General features: G+C 36.9%; 1 protein-coding gene across 6 annotated transcripts in view; it reads right to left on the reverse strand.

Annotated features, from left to right (window-relative positions):
- DNM3 (dynamin 3) overlaps positions 1 to 23,101 on the reverse strand; it is a 458,318-nt gene that overhangs the window by 264,431 nt on the left and 170,786 nt on the right. For 5 of the 6 annotated variants that reach the window (XM_006211125.3, XM_015245096.3, XM_072946114.1 and 2 more), the window contains exons 13-14: positions 19,032 to 19,083; positions 18,183 to 18,212 (exon numbers count right to left, since the gene is read on the reverse strand). In XM_006211125.3, coding sequence (XP_006211187.1) covers positions 18,183 to 18,212; positions 19,032 to 19,083 — 82 coding nt within the window. The remainder of the gene's footprint in view (positions 1 to 18,182; positions 18,213 to 19,031; positions 19,084 to 23,101) is intronic. The other variant, XM_006211127.4, reaches the window with a different exon arrangement.

Genomic DNA, 23,101 nt, shown 5'->3' on the forward strand with positions numbered 1-23,101 from the left:
ACTGATGCATGCTGGCTGCAGCTCACCAAGCACCGTTTCTGTGGCGTGATGGATGGAGGGGCGGGGTAGGTCAGCCAGACTGAAATGGATGGGTGACAGAGCTGAAGGTCTCCCATGAAACTCCGATTTCATGTAATGAATCAATACCTTCACAACATCCAAGGTGTAGAAAAAAAAATTCTCCCGAAAAATGTTTTTAAAAGTTAGTAATTGGCCAATGGAAACAAATATATATCAAACAGAGATATGTTCTGTTTTAAAGAAGTTTCTGGAAATTTTGGCCCATAATGAGAAGCAGGGAGATACGCTGCCATTCGATGGTTAAGGTTAACATGCTTTGAGGAACAAAGTGCCTAACACACTGCCTTATACAAAATAACCATTCAAAAATGGGTAGCTAATTTTACGATATGATTATTTAAAAAAATCAAATATGCCAGAGTAAGAGGTAGAAGTACAAACACATGGAGCAGCTTCTGGGTAATATAACACTCTAAAGAAAAAAGGAATTAATCTATGGCATTATTTTAATAAGTAATAAAGAAGCACAGGAGCCCATATGTAACTCTTCCTCCCTGAACATTTACTTTATTCATTATCTTAATTAAGCGCTTACATCACTTTGTTCTGAATTACCAGCAACTGTATTTGCTTCGTTCGCATTTTCCTGATAAGATTATAGCTGATTTCAAGGCTTGGACTCCTTGGGTTTGTATTTCAGTTCTGCCATTTACTAAATGTACGAACTTAAGCAAGTTATTCACAAGTAACCAAGACTCATTTTTTAAAATCTGAGAATCGGAGCTAATAGTTCCAATTTCAAATAATGTGACTATTAAGTGAGATTGGTGTACATAAAGCACTCAGAAGGTCTGGCATCTGGTAAATGTTCAATAAATGATAGATAACATTATCAAGGTAGAAACTGTGCTTTATGCTCCTTTGATATACTTACACTTTCCTTAAATCATAGGTTAGTCATAAATTATTGATGTAATAGTTCTAAAGCAGGGGGATTGCCAACACCAAGGGCTTTCTGTGCAGCAGGCATAACCGTACTGTCACAGTGTCTAGGAGACATCTACTGAGTAAAGACCAAAGGTGATAAATGAAGAACTCTCCTACCTAAAATGACAGTAGCATCTACTGGAGTCCAAATGCTGTTCATAATTGGGCGGTTAGCTCTAAAAGTTAACCAAGTGTGAATCAGTTTCTTTCTAAGATTAGACTCACACTTCAGACCTATACACAATCATTTTTCTGGTGATGTATTTAGGTGCTACACTTAAATAATCACCATAAGCAAGCCTGAAAGGACAACTCTGAGTTAACAATTATAAATAAAGAATTATAAAAAAATTCCAGTTGTTTTCTCTGGATGACAAAAAGTAATGTTCAAAGTTAATAAGCTGCTTTAATACATTCTAGATGTTCCCTTCCAAATATTAACACTATAATATTATAGCGAACATTTCCAGATCTGGTCATTAACTTTCAGATTTGATTTTAAAATATGTAACTCCTTCTTTTCATTCAACAGTTATTTTTTTGGACACCTTTCATCAGCAGGCTCTAAGTTAGACACAAAGAATTTAGTCCTGAACATGGCAACACTGTCCCTGATCTTGCAGAGTTTACAGGCAAGTAGGGGAGAATAACACCAAACAAGGAAATGGACACTGAGTGTAAAAGGGACAGACTCTTATGGGAACATACAGCAGACAACTGAAAATACTGTAGAAGATAGGGAAAGTACTCCTAAGGAAGTGATAAACTAAGGAAAATGAGAAGATATTCAGGAAAAAATGGAAAAGAAGCTGTTCTAAGCGCCAAGAAAGAGCGCATCAAAAGTCCCGGCAGGGAAAGGGTTTGGCCCATTGAGGGCAATGACTGAAGGTCACCGCTGGAGCACAGAATTCAAGGGCACTAGTGGCAAGAGAAGGCACTAGACTCCGGCTTGGGATGGATAATGGAGGCTAAAGTTTAGACATTATCCTACAGGTAAGGAAGTATTTTTGCGTGGTTGTAAATAATGCAGTGGCATGTTCAGATTTTTTTGTTTGCACCAAAACAAAAGAAAATCACAGCAGATGGTTTACTTGCTTGTAATTTCAGCCAAAAGTTTTAGGAGAGAGTGTTGCATTCTGCTTAAAGTAAGTCTTTTAGTTATTTGTGGATTTTAATTACCCATATTCCCCCTGACCTCCTTAATCACGGCTAATTGAAAATTGGCTGTAACTTAAGATACTCTGTGAGGAAACTTAATAAAGGGAGGTATGTAACAGATGAAATCCTGATTTCTGTTGAAAACTGAAGAACATATAAGTAAGAGCCATTCTGATTTCTGATGGGAGATGGAGAGGCCCTGGTAAATATCAGTCATCCAGAGCAGCTATTTTGCTTAATCCCGTAAACTAGTTGCAGATGTTGGCTCAAATACTAGACTTTGCATCTGTAATTTTAAAATTGTCTCATATTTCTAAAACCTGACTCCGTATGCACCGGAAATCAGTGACATGAGTTATGAACTTCAGGAAGAGGAGAAGCACAAGAAATGCCAGAAGTGATAGGAGATAATATTCGGGGCAGTGGTCGAGCTATGTGCACAGGATGAGTGAAGGATGACACGGTTCCTTCCTCCAGGACGTGGATCCTGCAACCAGGCATTTGAAAATGAAACCCTGCAAATGGATGTACCAAACAAGAGGAAGTCATTTATAGATAGTTGAGTTCTCAAAAACAAATCCTCCTTTTCCTTTTCCCCTCCTCCACTTTACAGCAGGTCAACAGGAAGACCAGAGTTGCTGGAGAAGGAAAAGATTATTGAAGAGGAAAAAAAAAAAAAACTGAACACAAATGTCCACTGAAATTCTCTTACCTTAATTAAGAAGAATATATTTAGGAGACTGCAGCAGGAAACAATAAAATGACTTGCCATTAAACTCAAGTTTTAGTTATGACAGTGCTTTGTCATTAAAGACGTTTATAAAAAATCAATAGAGACTTCAATTAAAACTCAGAAAAGGAGCTGGAGGTGGTAGAACTCCGTAAATAAAGAATTCATATTGTACTGCAAACAGAGAATAATCACAGGCATTGGAAACATGATGATGATTGAATTGCATATTCATATTTGTATTTCTCGAGCTCATTTTTATTTATGTACACTAGTCCCAAGTAATGCTCCATGGAAGCAATATAAATGGCAGCACATGGAATAATCTACCCACAGGGGCCATCCATCACAGGCTGAGAGTGTAAATAATCTCAGCGGGAATCAGGACAAAACCTTCAGCCAATGATTTGGTGAGGTAAGAGCACAGTACAAAGTTTCAAGGAACTTAGGTTTAATTATGAAACCAGGACACTCATTTCCTGGAGCGGGAACTTTCATTCCGTAGACTTCAGCCTAGTGAAATTCCCTGAGGTGGGAATGGGTTAGTTGCTAAGTCAAGGAGACTTTGTCATTAACTCTGGGGGCAAGACATTTTATTCTTTAGTTTAGCTAAAGCCCTACACATTTACTTTTTGTTCAAGAGATCATCTCTGATAAGTTTTATTTATTTTCTGCACGTAAATAATTAGGAAACATATATTGCTGGGCAAATAAACCACACTGGTCTTTCCGGGATTTTTCAGATAAATCTGAGACCAGCATTAATTCCACTGTGGTTAAATCAGTCTTCTCATACACGCAAATGACTCCTGAGGAAAAGCTAATTTGATTCCACAGAAGTTAGTAGAGTCCTGCTCATTGAAATGTCTGGAGAGAGAAGAAAAGCAGGGATTTACAAAAGGGTGGGTGATTAGGGCAAATAAAATTCTGAACTGTCATGTAAATCTGCTATCTGGGAAATCTGACATACTAAGATTAGAAAATATAAACTTCTTTGAGGAAAAAAATAAGATTATTTTCTAGTGGAATTATTCCATTACAAAACAAAATTTTTAAAAATTATGATAAAATGTTCCAGCAATTTACACTATTGCTGGAATAAATGCCCTGACATTTAGATACCTGACAATGAGACTAAAAGAAACCAGGGAGTTGGGAGTGATGCTGAGAATGGAGCCCTCAAGGCTGACCACCAGGTCCTCCCCATCTAAATGACACAGTCAGCACGAGCATTCTTTTCTATGAACATACATCTCAGGACTCTCAAGAAAATATCTTAAGAATGTAAAGATGTCTCTGTATTTTGAGGATCCTGAACTAAACATTATGACTCAGGAAAAGTTCTGCGATGTTACTGCACTAAGTGTGAAACGATTCGTGCTCGAGGGACAGAAACTGCAATTTGCCTCGGTCATGGTGAATTGGGGACATACTTATGTTGGGTGGATTTAATTTCAATATGGGAAGCAATGAACAAAAATAACAAAAGAGATCTACTGGAAATACAGACAAGAATTTCTCAGCTTCTATTTCCTTTTGTTTTCACTGTGATGGTGAACCAGTGGCATGCTTTCCAAAGGACCTTCAGATATAGGACATGCACATCATCCGGAACAAAAGATCCCCTGGCACCTTTGTAGTCAATGAGGTTTTACGATTTGCTCTTTGCTAATCCCTTAATTTGCTAAATTGAAAGGACTGGGATTCTTGTGGTATAATAAATAAAGAAATTAGCAACTCTACAGTGGAGCCTCAGCATGTGAATTGGTGGTGAGACTCCAGTCTGGCCAACAGCTAAAAGCCCTTTTGCTCCTCTTTATATTCTGAGTAACCATACTGAGTTTCACCATCTTCTTAAGACTCAACTCCCACTTCCCTGCCTCTAAACAAACAGACCAGCCTCCTGCTTAATCCAGCTAACTGAGATAATCTGGAATGAGGTATCCACTATTCTTTTCTCCTCGGTTTCTGTGATATTTCTTTTTCACTCAGAATTTTAATATTATTGTATTGTTTTTCATTTTGTCTTTATTCATTTATAAATATATTTATCTTATAAAGAATAACTTTATTTCATAGATAAAATATATTAATTTTAAATTAAATAATAGGAAAACCATTTAATGGCAAAAGAATCACCCCCAAATGACCAAATAGAGCTTATACTAGGAAAGCAAGGATGGTTAATAAATCTATTCAATATAGCAAATTATATAATTTGTTCAATAAGTTAAGACTATGATCATCTCAATGAAATTCAATGCTCATTTCTGAGAACCTTAGTTGAAGAATAGAAAAATTTATTTCTTTATCACAATAAATGTACCTTAAGCCAAAAACCAACATCAAATGGTTATAAACGATTCTAAGAAAACTATTCCCATCAAGATAAAAAACCTAAGAAAATCAACTGCAATTTTATAATTTTCTGAAAGAAATAATATATAAAAATAGAAATAAAAGATACAACTGCACAAACAAGATAAAAATTATCATTAATTTAAAACCTACTAGAGAATCCAGTAAATTCCACAGGCATAAAATAAATGCTTAAAAATGAATAGTTTTCTTTTTATAGCAATAAATAGAAAATATAATCGAAAAACATTCCAACAACATAAGGGTATTTCCAGTTATTTTATGTTTAGAAAGAAATGTGAATTCACCTATGTTAGGGGAAAAAAGGAGGAAATTATAATAAACAGAAGGGATCATCTTCTGATTAGATGGGGAAAAGGACATGAAAAATGTAAATGTAAATTATGAGCTTCACAAATATCTCATCAAAATTCACATAGAACTGGAGTTGGAATATCACAACAAGGTTTTCACCTTCAAATGAAAGAATGAGTAATCCACAAAAGCAATACGCATTTTTCAAAAAAAAAAAGAATAATAAAAGAAAATGGCCTGGCAGATATTAAAGTGTATTAGACTCCTGAAGTCATTAAAAAGTGTGTCACTGTACAAAAATCAACAGATGGAATGACAAGATAAATAACCCAGATAGAGATCCCAGGACAAAGAGCTTGTCCATGACCCAGACTGATGCCAGAATTCTGCCACTTATCCACACTATGACCTGGGATGAACTATTTGACTTTTCTAAACTTCAGTTACATCACTTACAAAACAGGAAAAATAATGAAACCTACTTCATAGGGTTGCTGTAGAACTGCATGCATTGATGCAAGGAACACACTGAGAGCAACACCCAGCCACAGAGTAAGGTGTCAAGAAACATGAGCAGCTATAATTATTACTATTATGGTTGCCATTTTTACATGATCACAGAAGTACGGTAAACCAATTGTGATGGTACGACTCATTAAAAAAATTACATTTAGACATTTGCTCATTTGGAATAAAACTTTATAATAATTACTACTGTCATTGTCAATAACTAAGTTGTTACAATGTGCAAAACAGTGCTTTCAGTTCTTTACATAAACAAGTGTGTTTAATCCCATTAATCCTAACAGGTAGATACAATAATCACAGCCCTTTTGTAAGTGAGGAAACTGAGGCACAGAGATTTTAAGTAACTTGCCCATTGCTGGTGAGTGGCAGACCCAGATATTGAAACCTGGCAGTCAGGCTTCAGAATCCAGGCTCTTAACCCCTGCACTCTTTTCCCCAAGTACTGCCTTACTTTTACCATACACCATGATAAATCCCAAATGGATTACAGAGACAAATGTCAATAACAGCTTCATAAAAATGCTACAAGTAAATAGGTGAATATTTAACTGCTCTGGAGGTGCACAATATCTTCCTAAATATAAAAGCAATGGAAGAAATAAGAGAAAAAAGAGTAACAGATACTTTTAAATTTTTAGCATGGAAAAAGTAAAATTAAATGCACAAGAAAATGAAAAAAAAAGTGTTAATAAGTATGACAAAATATCAATATCATTATTTATAAAAATCATTATAAGTCAAAAAGTAAAAAAAAATCAAAGAATATAAGCAAAGGCATGAACAATTCATACAGAAAAGAATAGTGGTCAATAAGCATGAAAAAAATTTCTCTCATTAGTAAATTATAGACCTAAGTGACTGTGGTTTAAAGAATGCAAGTACATGATTAGCAGGAAAATAATTTTTATTTTTGTATAACTAAGTATAAAATATATATATATATATAAAACTAAACATAAAAATCTATAAAACTATTAGAAAAAAATTTAAGCAAGATAAAATAAAAATGCCACAAAAACTGAAAAATTTGTCTGCATCGAAATTATATGGTTTTGTTTTATAATATATAATAAAGTTAAAGTCAAGTGATAAATAAGCAGAAAATATTTGCACTATATGTAATACATATAAGATTAATATCTGGCTATAAAAAAAATTCTAAAAGTCAAGGAGAAAATGACAGCTCCTTCAAAATGGACAGAGGACATAACTAGACATTTCATAGCAGAGAGAATATGAATGTCTACTAATTGAAAAGGTGTCTCCATAACTTGCAGTAAGTGAAATGCAAACCATCTGTACTGTGGAGTATACAATACCATGTGCCAGTAAAAGGAGTCTTCTTGTCTCTGCCTACGTACATACATGGAAAGATCTCCAAGATACATCACTAAGTGGATAAAGCAAGTTCATCTTCCAATATATTAACTAAGCATCCACTACACACCAGGTTCTAAATGTTAGAGATACATCAATGAACAAAAAAGACAAAAGTCATTGCCTACAGTGTAAAATATAGACAATACGCGACCACTTTTCTTTTTTAAAATCACAAACCATGTGTCTTTATGTGTGTGCATGTGCGTATGTTTGGGTACGTATGTATTTGTGTATATATGCTCTGAAATGATAATAGCAGTTATAGCTATTGAGGTGAATGGGACTTGGTAAGAGTCGAGGGTATATGGACTTGATCTACATTACTCAACTTTTCCACAATGAGAATGAATTCACATATTTCTTGTGTAACAAACAGAAACCAAGCTTCAAAATCACGTAACACTGAAGCATTGTACTAAATAAGCTATAACGTGCATCTAAGAGAAGGACTGAAGCAAAAACTAAAGAAAACTTGAGGAGAGCTTTCTGCTTTTTTAGAATAACAGCTCTATCCCTGACTAAGTACTTGAAAAGTCACTGTGATCAAAGGATTAGACAATGAGCCAGCTAGTAAGGGATGGAAATGGCAGCAAGTCTACTATGGTGAAGCTGTAGGAGACCCGGGTTAGACATCCAGGAGCTAGCATTGGCATTCCCCAGGCCTGGAGTCAGAAGCAGGGAGGGGCAGAGTGGGCGGGGTTGGGGAGGGAGGGAGGGGCTTGGGCGGGTCTATCACAGGTGTGGCCTATGACAGACCTGCCTGAGAGAGAAAACCAGCAACTCCTGGTGTTGGCCCAAAGAGTAGCAAACCCATGTGGGGCAACTCCACCACCGAGGTGGCTGTGTATAAACTCCTCTGAGATGTGGAGTGGAGATTTAACAGGTGAAAATTAAAATAGTGAGAGCTACGTATCCAGGACCAAGGAAATGATGCAATCCTAATGTCCAAAACACTGAAAATAGTCATAAACAGGAAGATACTAAGATGTCATTTATCTGATCGTTCAGGGGAAAATTCAGGTCTGAAATTACAGTGGTTAATAAGATAATAGTGGGAGAAAAGAAAAATTTACATGTTACAAAAATTCCATGGATTCCAAAAACTTACTTGGAATACAACACATTGTTCTTGGGTGGGGGCGGGGGTGCAAAGAGGACAAAAGAGACAGAGGGAGGAAAAGGGGGAAGGGTAGCTCTAAGACCACAGGAGAGTGGCAAGAGGAGACACCCTCAGTTTGCCCAGGTGCCCATTTCCCTGGTGAAATAAGACCAGGCTTCAATTGCCCAGAGGGAAGACCACAGATGAAATGTGGGGCTAGATTCTGCCTACTGGAGGGATTTTCAAGGTAATTTTGAATAGATAGGATTTTTCTCCTCACTGATTTTAAGCCCTAAACCCTCAATTAAGATATAACTTGGCTGTAAAAATACAGTAAGCACATCTGTATATTTTCTGGAAAAAAAACCATGAGCCATGTATTAAGTGCTATTTCAAATAAAAGTCTAGATTTAAAAGATACAGAACAAATCAGTCTGCCATACATTTCACCAAATGCGGCTTTCATGGACTCCATTCTCTTGTCTACTTTATTAAAATAAAGATAGCTGCATTTTATAAGCCACTGACTGGTCCCTCTGGAGATACTTTTCATTGAATTAGGAAATAAAAAGGAAACACATTCTAACAGCTATTATAGCTTTTCATTGTTGATCAGTGCAGTGGACTGAACGTTTGTGATCCCTCCAAACTTATAAGGTGAAACTCTAACCCTCAGTGGGATAGTATTAAGAAGTAGGGCTTTTGGGAGGTAATCAGGGTTAGGGTAGTCCATGAGGGTGAGACCCGATGACAGAATTAATACCCTTACAAAAAGAGGAGGAGATATGGGACTTCTCTCTCTTCATGCACCAAGGAAAGCCATGTGAGGACATGAAGAGACCCCTCGCCAAGAACCCCACCATGCTGGCACCCTGATCTTGGACTTCCAGCCTCCAGAATCACAAAAAATAAATATCTGTTGTTTAAGTCACCAGATCTATCTTATTCTGCAATAGCAGCCCACTCTGACTAAATCAGATTAATTCATACACCCAAGTTCATTCTACTCAGGATCAATCAGCTTTAGATAAAGAAAAAGTTTAATAAATAAAAATATTAGTGAATGACTGAAATGATGTGACTTGCCATAACTGAGACTATTAAATGAGATTCTTGGTGCAATTTATGAACTATTAGAAGCAGTTGTTGAATGCTGTAATTAAGAGAACAAAGTCCAGAACCAGATTGCCTGGATTTGAATCCTGGTGCTGTCAGTTATAATCTGTATGACCAGACACATGACTTGGCCTCTCTGTGCCTCAGTTTCCTTAGTGTAAAACTGAGATAATTAGGGTACCTACCTCTTAAGGTTGTTGGGAGGAGTCAATGAGTTAATGTGTGTAAAGTACCTGTAACCACACCTGAAGCACTTGTAAGTAATGAATGTTAATGGTTGTGATTTATACAGAACTGGTGGGGTGGACAGCCATTTGTTCTGTTACGTCTATTTTAATAAATAAAACTTTCCTATTTAGTAGGTTTTGAAAATGTAAAGTCCCAAATCTTAAAATGGATTTATAGTTCCACACCATGTCTATGGAACTTCATGGGTCCATCTCTGTCAGTTTTTCCCCTCTGCCATCTTCTTCCCTGTCTTGTGGGACGGGGTGACACTGGAGAGAAGACTACATGAGGAATAAGATGAATGAGGAAAAAGAGAGTTTGTGTATTACAATTAAAAAGTGTTAAATGTTTCACTTTTTTCCTCATGATAAATTATTTGTAAGCTACAAAGTTTTTTTTAAAAACTGAAAAATTCTCAGGAAGCAACCCTCCAAAACACAATAGCTAATCAAAATAACATTTTAGTAGCAGTACCATGGAGGAGGAAAGAACAGCACTGCTTTATCTCAATCGCAAGAGGTGTTAGTATTTTCCCAAAACAGAATTTAAAAAATACCTTTTAAAACTCCAATGATCTGATTTATAAATTCTCAGCTTCATAATTAAAATGCATCAGAATATTGTATATATATAATCCAAGGTAAAATATTATTATAATAACCCATTTAAAAAAGAAGAAAAAGAGAAGAAAATCTGCAAGTAGACAAAGTGTAGTGAGTTGAATAGTGTCTCCCAAAATGTCCACAAAGAACTTCAGAATGTGACTATATTTGGAAATAGGGTCTTTGTAGATACGATTAAGATGAGGTCACACTGCACTAGAGTGGGTTCCAAATCCAATGACAGGTGTTCTTGATAAGATGGGGAGAGGAGAGGACTAGTGAATATAATAAAAAAAAAAGCAGTACACTCACAGATGTAAAGAACGAAGTAGTGGTTACCAGTGGGGAGCAGGAGAAGGGAAGCTACAAACTCTGGGCATAAAGACAGGCTCAAGGATGTATTGTACAATAGTGGGAATATAGCCAATATTTTTTAATAACTAAGTGGAAAGAAACCTTTAAAATTGTATAAAAATTAAAATTCTACATTAAAAACACTCAAAAAAAAAAAAAGAGAGAGAAGAGGAGAGGACACAGGGGCAGACACACACTGGGAGCAAGCCACGTGAAGATGGATACAGAGATTACAGTCATGCTGCCACAAGCTAAGGAATGCCAGGAGCCAGCAGAAGCCAGGAAGAGCCAAGGAAAGATTCTTCCCTCGAGCCTTCACAGGGAGTATGACCCCAAACACACCTGGATTTCAGACTTCAAGCCTCCAGAACTTTGACAGAGTAAGTTTCTGTTGTTTTAAGCCACCCCAGTTTGTGGTACTTTGTTAGAGCAGCCCTGGGAAACTCATACACCAAGGAAAACAGCAGTCTCAGAATGTTTATAAATTTAAAGATTTAAACGTCAGGCTAAGTGGCAATAAGCAATGCCACATTATCCTAACAGGAAAGAAATACAGCTAAGAAAAGTAGACCTCATTTTACAGTAAAAACACATGCTAGAACAGCTGTGATGTATGTACTGACATGACAAATTATATTCCCACTGACTTCCACTGCATAATGTTAAAAATGCGTTCCTTGAAATGCAATCCATCTAGTAAAAATTATGTTTCCATTTCTTTGCTGATAAGGGACATCTACTTAATGTACAATGAATAGAGATAAGCATTATATTCTTGAAGAATTATTTACTTCTTAGATTAAATAATTTTTAATTATGCAGTTAGTTCTTTTTAAAAAAAAAGCATTAAAACACCAGTTACAGCATTGATAGAGTTTTCATTAAAATAGGATACCCTGAAGATCAGTAGAGAAATGGAGTAAAAACTTATTCAATTCTACCTACAAAAATGTTTTTTAAAGTACTTTTAATTAAAAGAACTTGATAAAGAACTGCTGATTCGTTTAAAATTTACACCATTTAAAAATACATGTTATAAACTGCTTATTAGAGTACTGAGGTGAAGACATCCTTTTTGCTCTGTCAGAAAGATGTCCTCAAAAATTAATCCATGATGCAGAAGGAACACTCCCAAACTCATTCTTTAAGGCCACCAGCACCCTAATACGAAAACCAGACAAAGATATCACACACACACACACACACACACACACAAATTGCAGGCCAATATCATTGATGAACAAAGATGCAAAAATCCTCAACAAAATATTAGCAAACTGAATCCAACAATAAATTGAAACAATCATACACCATGATCCAATGAGACTGAGTCCAGAGATGCAAGGATTTTTCAATATCTGCAAATCAACTAATGTGATACATTAACAAATTGAAGAATAAAAACTATATCATCTCAATAGATGCATAAAAAGCTTTTGATAAAATTCAACATCCATTTATGATAAAAACTCTGCAGAGAGGGTGTGGAGAAAAGGGAACCCTCCTACACTGCTGGTGGGAATGTCGCTTGGTGCAACGGTTATGGAAAACAGTATGGAGATTCCTCAAAAGACTAAAAATACTTCCCATATGATCCAGGAATCCCACTCCTGGGCATATATCTAGAGGGCATCTTAATTCAAAAACACACATGCACCCCAATGTTCATAGCAGCACTATTTACAATAGGCAAGACACGGAAACAACCTAAATGTCCATCGACAAATGACTGGATAAAGAAGTTGTGGTATGTTGTGGTTGTGCTGAACAGAAACAGATCACAGACACAGAGGACAAACTTATGGTTACCAAGGGGGTAAAGAGGGGGAAGGAATAAATTGGGAGTTGGAGATTTGCAGATACTAACTACTCTATATAAAATGGATAAACAACAAATTTCTTCTGTATAGCACAGGGAACTACATTCAATATCATGTAGTAAGCTATAATGAAAACGAATATGAAAACAAATATATGCATGTATATGTATGACTGGAACATTATTCTGTACACCAGAAATTGACACAACATTGTAATCTGATTATACTTCACTAAAAAGAATGCAAATAAAAAAAGGAGAATCAAAAAAAAGTCAGAGGGTGAATTATTAAATTTAATCAATAAATGAATATAGAGTTTTAATAATGAGGTATTAATAATCTTATATTCCTTTAAGAAGACTAAATACACAAGAATCTTATTATTGAAATTAAATTGTTCCGAAGACAAACAATGCCCAACAGGTATCAGGTACCAGCAACCCTCACCTCTGCTGCACCTCCTCCAGGGTCTATTCTCTGATCTTCCAACAGCTGTGACTTTCAGGTGAAGAGGAGCCCACCCCCGCCCCCAGGCCATGTGATCTGGCCTATGCTAATCAGGGCATCTCATTCTCTGGCCATCGTGATGAGTTCAGGAATGAGCACATGATCCAAGCCTGTCCAATCAGACTGACCCTCACGAGTTTTTCTGAAAATTCTGGGAGAAAGACTCACTTATTTCTGCTGGATTCAAGCTAGGAAGGAAACCCCCTGGCAGCTGATAGCTGTCATACTGCAATCCTTTGGGGCCCAAGAATGGAGCCAACAGTAAAGAAACAGAACTAAATACTGGAAAGAGTTTGTCCAGTTCATCATAGTTTATCAAACCAGGTCATCTTGACACCGTTTGAGTCTCTGAAATGTTCAATCATGTAAATTAATTAATTCACTTTTTTCCAAGGTTACTTAAATTGAGTTCTTCTGAAATTTATATCTGAAAGAATCCTGATACAGATACTGGTTCCAGGAAGTCAGGTGAGGGTGGGAGTTAAAAAGTGACAGACCCTGAAAGGTAAGATTAGGAGGGAGGGCTGTGAGGAGCCCTCCACTGTAGCCCTGGAAGTTGGCAACCTTTGTTACCCAGTTGTAAAAAACCTGATTAAACTCTCACCTCTTTTTAATAGTGGTCTCAAAACTGTTACTTACAGAGACTAAAGTACTAGAGAACTTGGTAGGAAAATTTTAGAATGGTGGAGCGTGTTGATTTTTATTTTTAAGAACTGTAGGGGGTCCTAAGGAAAAGAGACTAGTGTCTACTAAAACCAGCTTTCAGAAAATAGGGAGGTAAGAGACCCTGCATTGATAAGAAAGGCATTTTCACATATGGCCTACAATTCAAAAAGGTTGAGAATCTTATCTGGGACCTGTAGGTTTGGGAAAGCCAAATTTCACATTCCATCCTAAAATTAGAGCAACAGAATGTACACTGGTGGGAAACAGAACAGACAATAGCCTGGGACTAGGAAGTACTCTGATACCCAGGCTCCTGCAAGCACCTTCTCTGCTCCCTGCATAAGGAAAAGGTCTTCCCAGTTGTACAACTGCAGCTGGATGCACTACGGGCCAAAGAGCATCAGCTGTGCCTTCCTGCTCTAGACTTTTACAGCTAAAGGAATGGATTATCATTCATGTAAATGCCACATCAATCTTCCTGGCCTCAATATATCCTGGCCCTTAACACATTCTAATCCAGAAAATTTTATCCCCATTTCCCTTTAGTACCCAGACCTTCTGAGGACAAACAGTGTTCCACAAATATCTATAGCTATTGTTTGTCATTCCCCTCCTCCAGTGGCTCCTTCTTATTCCAATAACATCTATGACTTTAAGGTGGCATTCTCTTCCCTCCTAAACCTTGAGATACAGCATCCCACTCACTGACTTCAACCTGAAGCCCTACCATTTTTTCCCTTAAATCCTGGTACACATTTTCTCTAATTTCAGAAAAACCCCAGTGCTCTGGTTTGCCCATATCCTTTCAATGTTCATTCAACATCCTCTTTTGTTTTTCCCTTTTCGTGGGCACAAGCTCAGATTATATGTTTCTGTTTCCTTTGCAGTTAGGTGAGGCCAAATGACTGAGTTCTGGTCAATGGAATGGAAATGGAACAGATGTGTGCCACTTCCAGGCTGGTCCTTACGAACCTCCCTCACTCAGGGTTCTTTCTCCTTCCCATCTGTTGGAAGAATGAATTCCAAAGTCCATTACTGACCAAGTGAAGCAGGGATGCCCCCACCCACTCCATCTCTGTGACTTTTATTGGATTATTAGAGCAAGGTGAATTAAATTGTAATTATATTAAGCTACTGAAATTCTAGAGTTGTTTGTTACTGGGTTAATCTCTCATGACTAATGTTCTGACTAATACATCAATCAAAAGCACTCATATTAGATTATACAATACATAATTTCAACCTATCTTTCTTCAAAACTTTAACTCATCTGCTCTCTTGACCTTACATGCTGCCTCCCTGGAAAAATCTCAGCTCAGAGTATTAATTCCATTATCTCCTTTCTCAGCTTTGTTCTACCATCCAGCTGAGGAGTAGAAAAGAAATTCACAAGACCAAGAGGACTGGTACTACCTTGGGTGGTCCCTAACACTGCACAGGACCGTCTTCCTACTTAACATTCCCTGAATTCATCAGCTTCTCCTCAAGTCTAGTACAAAGAGCTTAGCGAGCCCAGATCACCATAATCTCTTGTCTGCAGCAGCCTCCTAACTAGTCTTCTTCTAATCTTGTCTTCACTTCAAAGCCTTTCTCCACACTATAGACAGAATGATCTTTCTACTGCATTATGATTGTGCTTAAAAGCTTATAATGGTGATACTCCACTGCTCCCAGCATCACACACACACACACACACACACACACACACACACACACACACAATAGCTTTCATAGAGCTTTAGTCTTAGTGAAAGAAAACAAAAAATAATAAACAGGATAACAAGATAATAGATAGTAACAAGATATTAGGGAGGGAAGGTGACTTCAGATTTGAGGTCAGCCTCTTACAGAAGTGATGCTTCAGTAAGGCCTGAAGTATCTGAAGTAGCAGAAGGAGCAAGGCTTGGAAAGCAGGGTAGACTTCAATTACTTACCATCACCCCCACTGGGATCTCCCTGACTGCAGGGCCCACAATTTATTCATCATTCTCTGTTCTAACATTTACCACAGTTTTTGACACTCCTAGTTTTCAAATACACATGTGATGAGTGAAGAGATAAATGAAGTTTTTTGGGCAGATGAATAAATTTTGGAGCAGTGCAACTTTAGGCTAATTGCGTGCTCACATTTTTTATTTTTGTACATTTGTCAACATCAACTTGTAGAACTAAGCAGACAAGTTGCTAGTAGACAAAAACAAATGGGAGTTTTGACTTTAAAGGGGAGCTTTTCTTTCTTTAAATCCTTCTAACGTATTTCAGAACAGATTCTGCACAGCCATCTTTACAATCAGGGGCCCTAAGAAGTTGTCAGAACAGATGAAACATTTGCTAGGATAAGTGCAGAGTATTTCAGCCCCAACAATGATCAGTTAGCAGGCTGGGCTCCAAGATGCCCTGGCTTTGAGCTTCTTGATAAGCAAAAATTGTTTTTATACAAACTCAAATCAACCTCAGTTACTCAGATTCATAAAGAAAATGGTTTCAAGTCAGTATGGTTCATTTCAGCTAAGTAGGAAAAAAATAGAGGATTCTTAAAAATGTATTGCATTTAACTACTTGTTTTGATTCTGGAAAATAAGATATTCAGGTTCATAACCTCTTACTTGCAAAGAAAAAGGTTAAAACAACAACAGTGACAACAAATTTGACAGCAAAACCTGATATGAAGTGAAAAGATTTATGTCTTTCATTTAACCTACTTAGTGTGACTATTCATTTGTTTCACTGTAGAAATACAAAGTGTTTAATTATAGGGTGCTCTTCTGACCCTAAAGAAGTATTAGGTAATATATGATATATGCAGTGGTTTTCCAAAATCCAGAAAGTTCTAAACTTTAAGACACATCTGGCTCCAGGGGTTTTAGATAAGGGATCTGTATTCCATTATAACACTCACCCCAATTCTATTATCTTGAGTTATAAAACTTCTATAATGCATGGGCTTTGAAGTACTCAGTGAAAGTAAAGACATAGAAACACAATTAGCATGATTTTAGCATTTGGAAGTAATATAATTGAAATGTTCCAAGTTTCCTTTCATATCTGATTTAAAGCATGCATTTATGCCACTATATCATTGCTTCTCCAATAAGTATACACTTCTATGAGCTAGAGCTTCTGACCATGAGGAAAGTTTTATAGATAAATCCATAACACCACATTCAACCTTAATCTGGGCATTGTAACCTTCAGAATAATTTGCCATAGCTTCTGATTTTCCCAAATGTTCCACTGTTCTCATTTTACAACTTTCATAATTTTTTCTTTTACAACTTCTTATTTTTTCTCCTCAAAGTTTCAAGAAGCAGCACCTACCTGCTGGGAGCAAGGTTTCTACTCTTTACGGGGCACATATCCAGTACCCAGCTGCAAACCTCATTATGTAGATTATTTCTGATTCTCACAATCATCCTGCAGAGACATTTTCTGTTCTTCCCATCATACAACTGAGCATACTCAGGTTCAGTGTGTCCAAGGCCACATGGCTACTAAGTGACAGAGGAGAATTTGAACCCAGGAACATCTAGCTTCAAAATTTGTTTCTTCTAAAACATCTTGAGGGAAATAACTGACCCATCTTCCAATCTCATTCTTAACTTGTGCTTAACTAGAAGAAGGACTTTAAGGCCACTTGCTTCAACCATGGTAGAAATGAGTAAAACTGATTTTTGAAATGCCTATGCTAGTAATTTGACAGTATCTTTGCACTTCCATCCATTAAGTGAAGATATAGTATCTGGTTTTAAAAGCTTCAACTCAAAAGCCATATAAAATGTCAATCAATATAATTTTGGTTTTTTTATTTTTTAATAAGTACAAATAATTGGGATTGGGTAGGCTTATCAACAGATATGATATATCAAAAGCAGATGTTTCACATTCACCCACCTTTTAGAAGTGTCATCTACATTTACTGGAGATATTATCATACAAGGGGAAGAGAAAGGCTTACAACTTACAACAACATAGCATAAAAGGACAGAGATGAAGATCATTAATGATTTTAATGATTTTAAGGCCCATTAAAATTAGAGAAATATCAAAGCACCCACAGTGTTAAAGGTTTATTATTATAGCATTTTAGAATTTACTAGTTCATACCTTTCAATCACAGCAAGTTATTAGCAGTGAAGGGATGAACCCTCTTGAGAGGATTTTTATTTCAATGATAGGGTGTTATGAACAAGACAATCTAAGTTTAAAAAAAATTAGTAGCAAGCGCTAGTTGAGTTAATCAGTTAAAGACAAACTGTGCCCTTGGGAAGCTAAATGAAAAAGCAACAGTAAAGCTTACAGAACTTAGCTCGTACAATTTGCCTTGAAGGCGGAAGATTGGTTCCCTGAAATAGCAAAGAATTATATGCTTTAGTTCAGAAAAAAAGTTTTTAAAATAAAGTCTGTTATTACCTCTTCTCCTTTCAAAACAATGGAAAAAATTCTAGGGCAGAGGTTTCAATTTGTTCAATAGTTGTACCTCTGAATTAAAAAAAAACTATAAAATCATCATTGTTTTGACTTGAAAAGAAATAACAATGCAAATATTCATTATCACATAAAACATAAAAGAAACAGCAAACTGTCAGAGTTAATGCAATCTCTGCAGAGCGCTATTAGTCAGAGACAGCTGGTCAGCCCAAAACACAAAAACTCAGAAGATCAGATCATCTCAGGAATTAATGTCTTCATTAACCCACAGGATTTGGTGAGGCAGAGATCAAATCTTAAATCCAACAACTGCCTTCTTTATGAGCTGTCCCTTCACTGTTACCAAGCTGTGCAAATGTGTGAACTAGTCAGCAGCACCAGAAAGCTCATGCAACTACTCACCAGATTTTAACCTTAAACTGACTCACAGATTCAATGTTAAATCAAATTTAAGGGTAATGTAAGCAAGCAAGGTAGGACACAAGGAGTCAAATTTGGAAAGCAGAGCAAATAGCAGAAAAGTTATTTAAAGTAAATCAATAGGGTTAACTGCATATAAAATAGCAAAAAAAAAAAAAGCCATTCACTTCAAAAATTTAAAAGCAAAAACAAAAAGCTGCATTTCTAGCAAAATTTGCACATGATTAATTTGCATTTAAAAAAATAGTCAATCAAGCAATTTAGTTCAAATTCTTTGGGGCATGCATGCACTGATTCTCTTAAACAATTCCTACCTGATTTCCAATTGTGTTTTTCTTGTGAACCTGACTGCTCCTCTGCTGAGCGCTGAGAAAAGCAAAGGAGAGCAGCACTGAAGAAACTCGTAAGATTTTTTTTCTGAGCAAGTTAACAGATACTAAAATAAATACAGGCATTAGAAATATACCAACAACTGAGGTAGAGCTAATATCAAAAATCCAGGTCAGTTTAACTCTGAAAGCAAAACCAACTCATTGGAACTTCTAGAACCAATGAATAATCACAAACCAAAAATAAAACACAATGGAAAAAAATGAATCAATGCAAGTATTTGTGATGTCTCCATGGGTTCAGAGAATGGTTCTGCTAAAAATGGAGAGTTAACGCTTTTTGAGTATATGCCATGTTCTAAGTGCTTTACTGATATTAGCAGTTTTATTTAAACTTTAACCCTGTGAAGTAGTTACTTTTAGTCTTTTCATTTTACAGATGGAAGCTAAGTGCCTTCCCAAAGTTATTGAGCTAACAAGTGCTGGGACCAAGCAGTCCAACTCCAGATTCCAAACTCTTTGTGATATCACCTCATCTCACTGCTTTGAATTTCACTATATCCTGACAACTCCCATGGTGCATCTCTAGCTTGGACCTATCTCTCCAACTCTGGATTCATATGTTTTCAACAACTCCGTATTTCCACTTAGATGTCTAATGGTCATCTCAAACTTCATCTGCCAAAACTGAATTCAGGTTGTCCTCCCCAAATCCTGTTCCACCCACATTCTCTCCTCCTTAATTAGTGACAATTCCATATTTCTAAGTGCTGAAGCCAAAATCCTTGGTACCTCTTTCTCTCACCTCCTCCACATCCAATCATCAGCAAATGCTATTGACTCTATTTCTCAAAATGTATTTAAAATTTAATCTTTTTACCACTTCCATTGCTACCACCTTGGTCCAAGCCACCGTTATCTCTCACTTGCAGGGTTGCCATCACTCACTCTTTGGTCTCCGCTTACACACTTGTCTTCTTACCATCTTTCCTCCACACAGGAGTCAGAGTGATCCCTTTAAAAGGGGAATCCTGTCACTCTTCTGCTCAAAACCCTCTACTGCTATGCAACACAATTAAACTCAGGGTAAAGGTCAAAATTCTTACAATGGTCCACAAGGCCCTTGATCCCCTCTCTCTTCCTCTTTGACTCATCTCCTCCTCCTCTCCACCGCACTCATTAGAGGGGTCCAGCCATACCAATCTCTCTCTTTTTGTTTGGAGCCCACGAGGCACACTCCCATCTCAGAGTCTTTACACTAGCTGCTCCATCAGTCTGAAATACACTTCTCCCATACACCTGCACAGCTCCTGACATCACCTCCTTCAAGTCTGCATTCAAATTTACTTTCTCAGTGAGTCCATCACCAACCTATTCAAAACTGAATCTCTCCCTCCCTCCCTCCAGGCTTCTCGTCCCCCTTATACTGTTCTATTTTCCTCTCTCATCTCCCACCTTCAAACATACTGTACTGCTGACTGAGTTTTTTGTGTTTACTGTCTGTCTCCCTCCATTAGAATGAAAGCTCCTTGTGAGCAGGGGTTTCTGCCTCTTTCATTCACTGCTATATCCCCAATGCCTAGAAACTATCTGGCGTGTAGTTGGCTTCAACAAGCATCTGTTGAATGAGAAATCCAACGAGGCTGATACCATTAAAACATGAGCATAGAGGGAATAAGAGCCAGCAGTGATCCCAACAATTCAGCCCCAGAGCTCTCACAATTAGGCACTATGTTACTCAGGCTCTCAAAAGAACAAAGGCTTTCTTTTGCCGAGTCCCTGAATAAACATATCACTGTAAGAAAACACAACTCATTTTGGTTGTTCTGAGAAGACCAGCAATACCAAAACCCTCTAACTGGTCATTTAATAGTTTATAGAAGCTGTTTTGGAGATCAATGGAATAGTCTATAACAGAAGAAAAGAGATTAAAGTCATCAATCAACTGCTTAAAGTGGTGGGATATTAAGAGTATTCAGTAACACATCAGAAATCAGCACCACACTTAGAACAGTTGTTCAAAACAGCAAGCTTGCATAATCTTTTGTGATGTATTTTAGCTGCTTCCCTTTACTCAAAACTCGTAAAAAGCCATATACTACACTCAACTGATGGTGGGAAAGGGGTGGTCCCTGAAAGGTCACACTGTATTTGATTACTAAAGATATTCTGTGTGTATCTTTCTTTTTCAGTTTGCTAGTTTCAGAGTTTAGCTTCCTTCTCCTTTCCTCATTTCTTCTTGTTATTCTTCTAGTTTTCAGTTAAATACTTAATTCCCTTAATCACCATGAAATTCATCTCTCTCCAACATTTCTCTACATAGTTCAAATCTACATTATTCAGGCTTTTGTGGTGAGGTTGTGAATGAGGTGAAGTTTGTGTCTGTCTGCGGCCAGGGGTCCGATGCGCCCACACTGCCCTCTGGCTGCCCACCAGGCCCCAATGCACAGAACGTGTCCCAAGTACTACTCTTCCTGCAGCTGCAGATCTTCCCATGCTTTCCCTCCCAGAGCCTTCCAGGCTTTCCACTCTTCTAGGAAGAAATGGGAAAACTACTATTATAACGTGATTATGCCTTCTTCATGGGTAGAGTCATCTCTCCCAAGCATCATACTTGCGTTTTGGAGATTTTAAGAGGAACTATGGTAAGATAAATCACTGACTTGTAGTGCTAACTTCAAATTGTGCAGACCTACAGGTGTTTACTTTGGAGTATGTGAATTATTGGGGAACCTCGAATTATGTATAGGTCCCCTTAAAATCATATATATAAAGCAAAAATCACAGAGATTAGTGATGTCTGCTTGTACCACCGTAGGCAAAGAATACAACCTAAACAGACCTCAGTCTCTTGGCTTTCTTGGCTGTAAAGTGTGTGTGTGTGTGTGTGTGTGTGTGTGTGTGTGTGTGTGTGTGTGTGTGTTTTAAGAGATAGAGGAACAGAGACAAAGTGGGAGACTGTACTAGCTATTTCTTAGGTTCCTTTTAGATCCAAGATTCCTCAGGATGCAAAGTAACTCAGAAGCTTATAAAATCCACTAGGTGAGGAGACTTTCCACTGATATAGAGTTTTCATCTATTAAATAATGCATATTTATGATTCACCACTTATAAGAATATGCAGGGGAAAATAGATTTTTTTATAAGCCAATCTCAAATATTAGTGTTAGAACAAATATTAAATTACCTTTACTTTTCACCTTAAATTAATCTTTTTATTTTTAAGGTGAAAAGTAAAAACTGGGGCAGTCTGGCCCCATAAATCCAAAGATATTGCTGCTAATGATGCAATTAAGTACCTGAAGTTACTGCATAGTTAACATAATAAAAAAAAATAAGCTGCCTAGTTAGAAAACACCCTTTATCATAATTCTTAGGAAAGCAGAAATAACTAAACTGAAAGCATTTCAAAATACTTATTTTAAAATGTGTTCACAGAAAACCCTGAAAGGACTTGCAAGTTAATTTCAGCCGTTGGACACAGTCTCAATGATAGGTCTTTAACTGGTTATCTCTGTAATATTGTAAAACACACCTGTATACAGTGTTCTAATCTGACATAAGTCGACATTTTTAGAGCACCAACTATTTACAAGTCATTTTGTGGAAGATCAAACATGAATATGGTATGGAGCTGCTAATCAGAGTCTACAGTGTAGTTAGTTTGGGCAGGGAGGGACAAACACAAAACACAAGTAACGAAGGTGAAGCTCTATGAGAATAAATATGCCAGGATATAACAGAAAGCTCAAAAAAGTGCGTCTGTTTCAAATGTGGGATATAATTATCCCGTATCTTATTATGTGTGTATGTTTGTTATTAACCATATAAATTCCCACTACACACAAGTCACTGTGGAAGGCTTTGCCAGAACATTAAAACACATAAAACCAAATTAGGTTAATTAGTTTAATGCTCTGAGACATAGCTATTTTAAATGTATAGAATAAGAGGTTTTTACGAAAACAGGAGCACACTGAAGACATTCACAGAAAAAGAGTCCATGGTACCTCTTGGCTCGAAAAATTTTTTGGACATTCGTTTCTATCCTTATT

Source organism: Vicugna pacos, chromosome 21 (genome assembly GCF_048564905.1).
Source record: "Vicugna pacos chromosome 21, VicPac4, whole genome shotgun sequence".
Classification (NCBI taxonomy): domain Eukaryota; kingdom Metazoa; phylum Chordata; class Mammalia; order Artiodactyla; family Camelidae; genus Vicugna; species Vicugna pacos.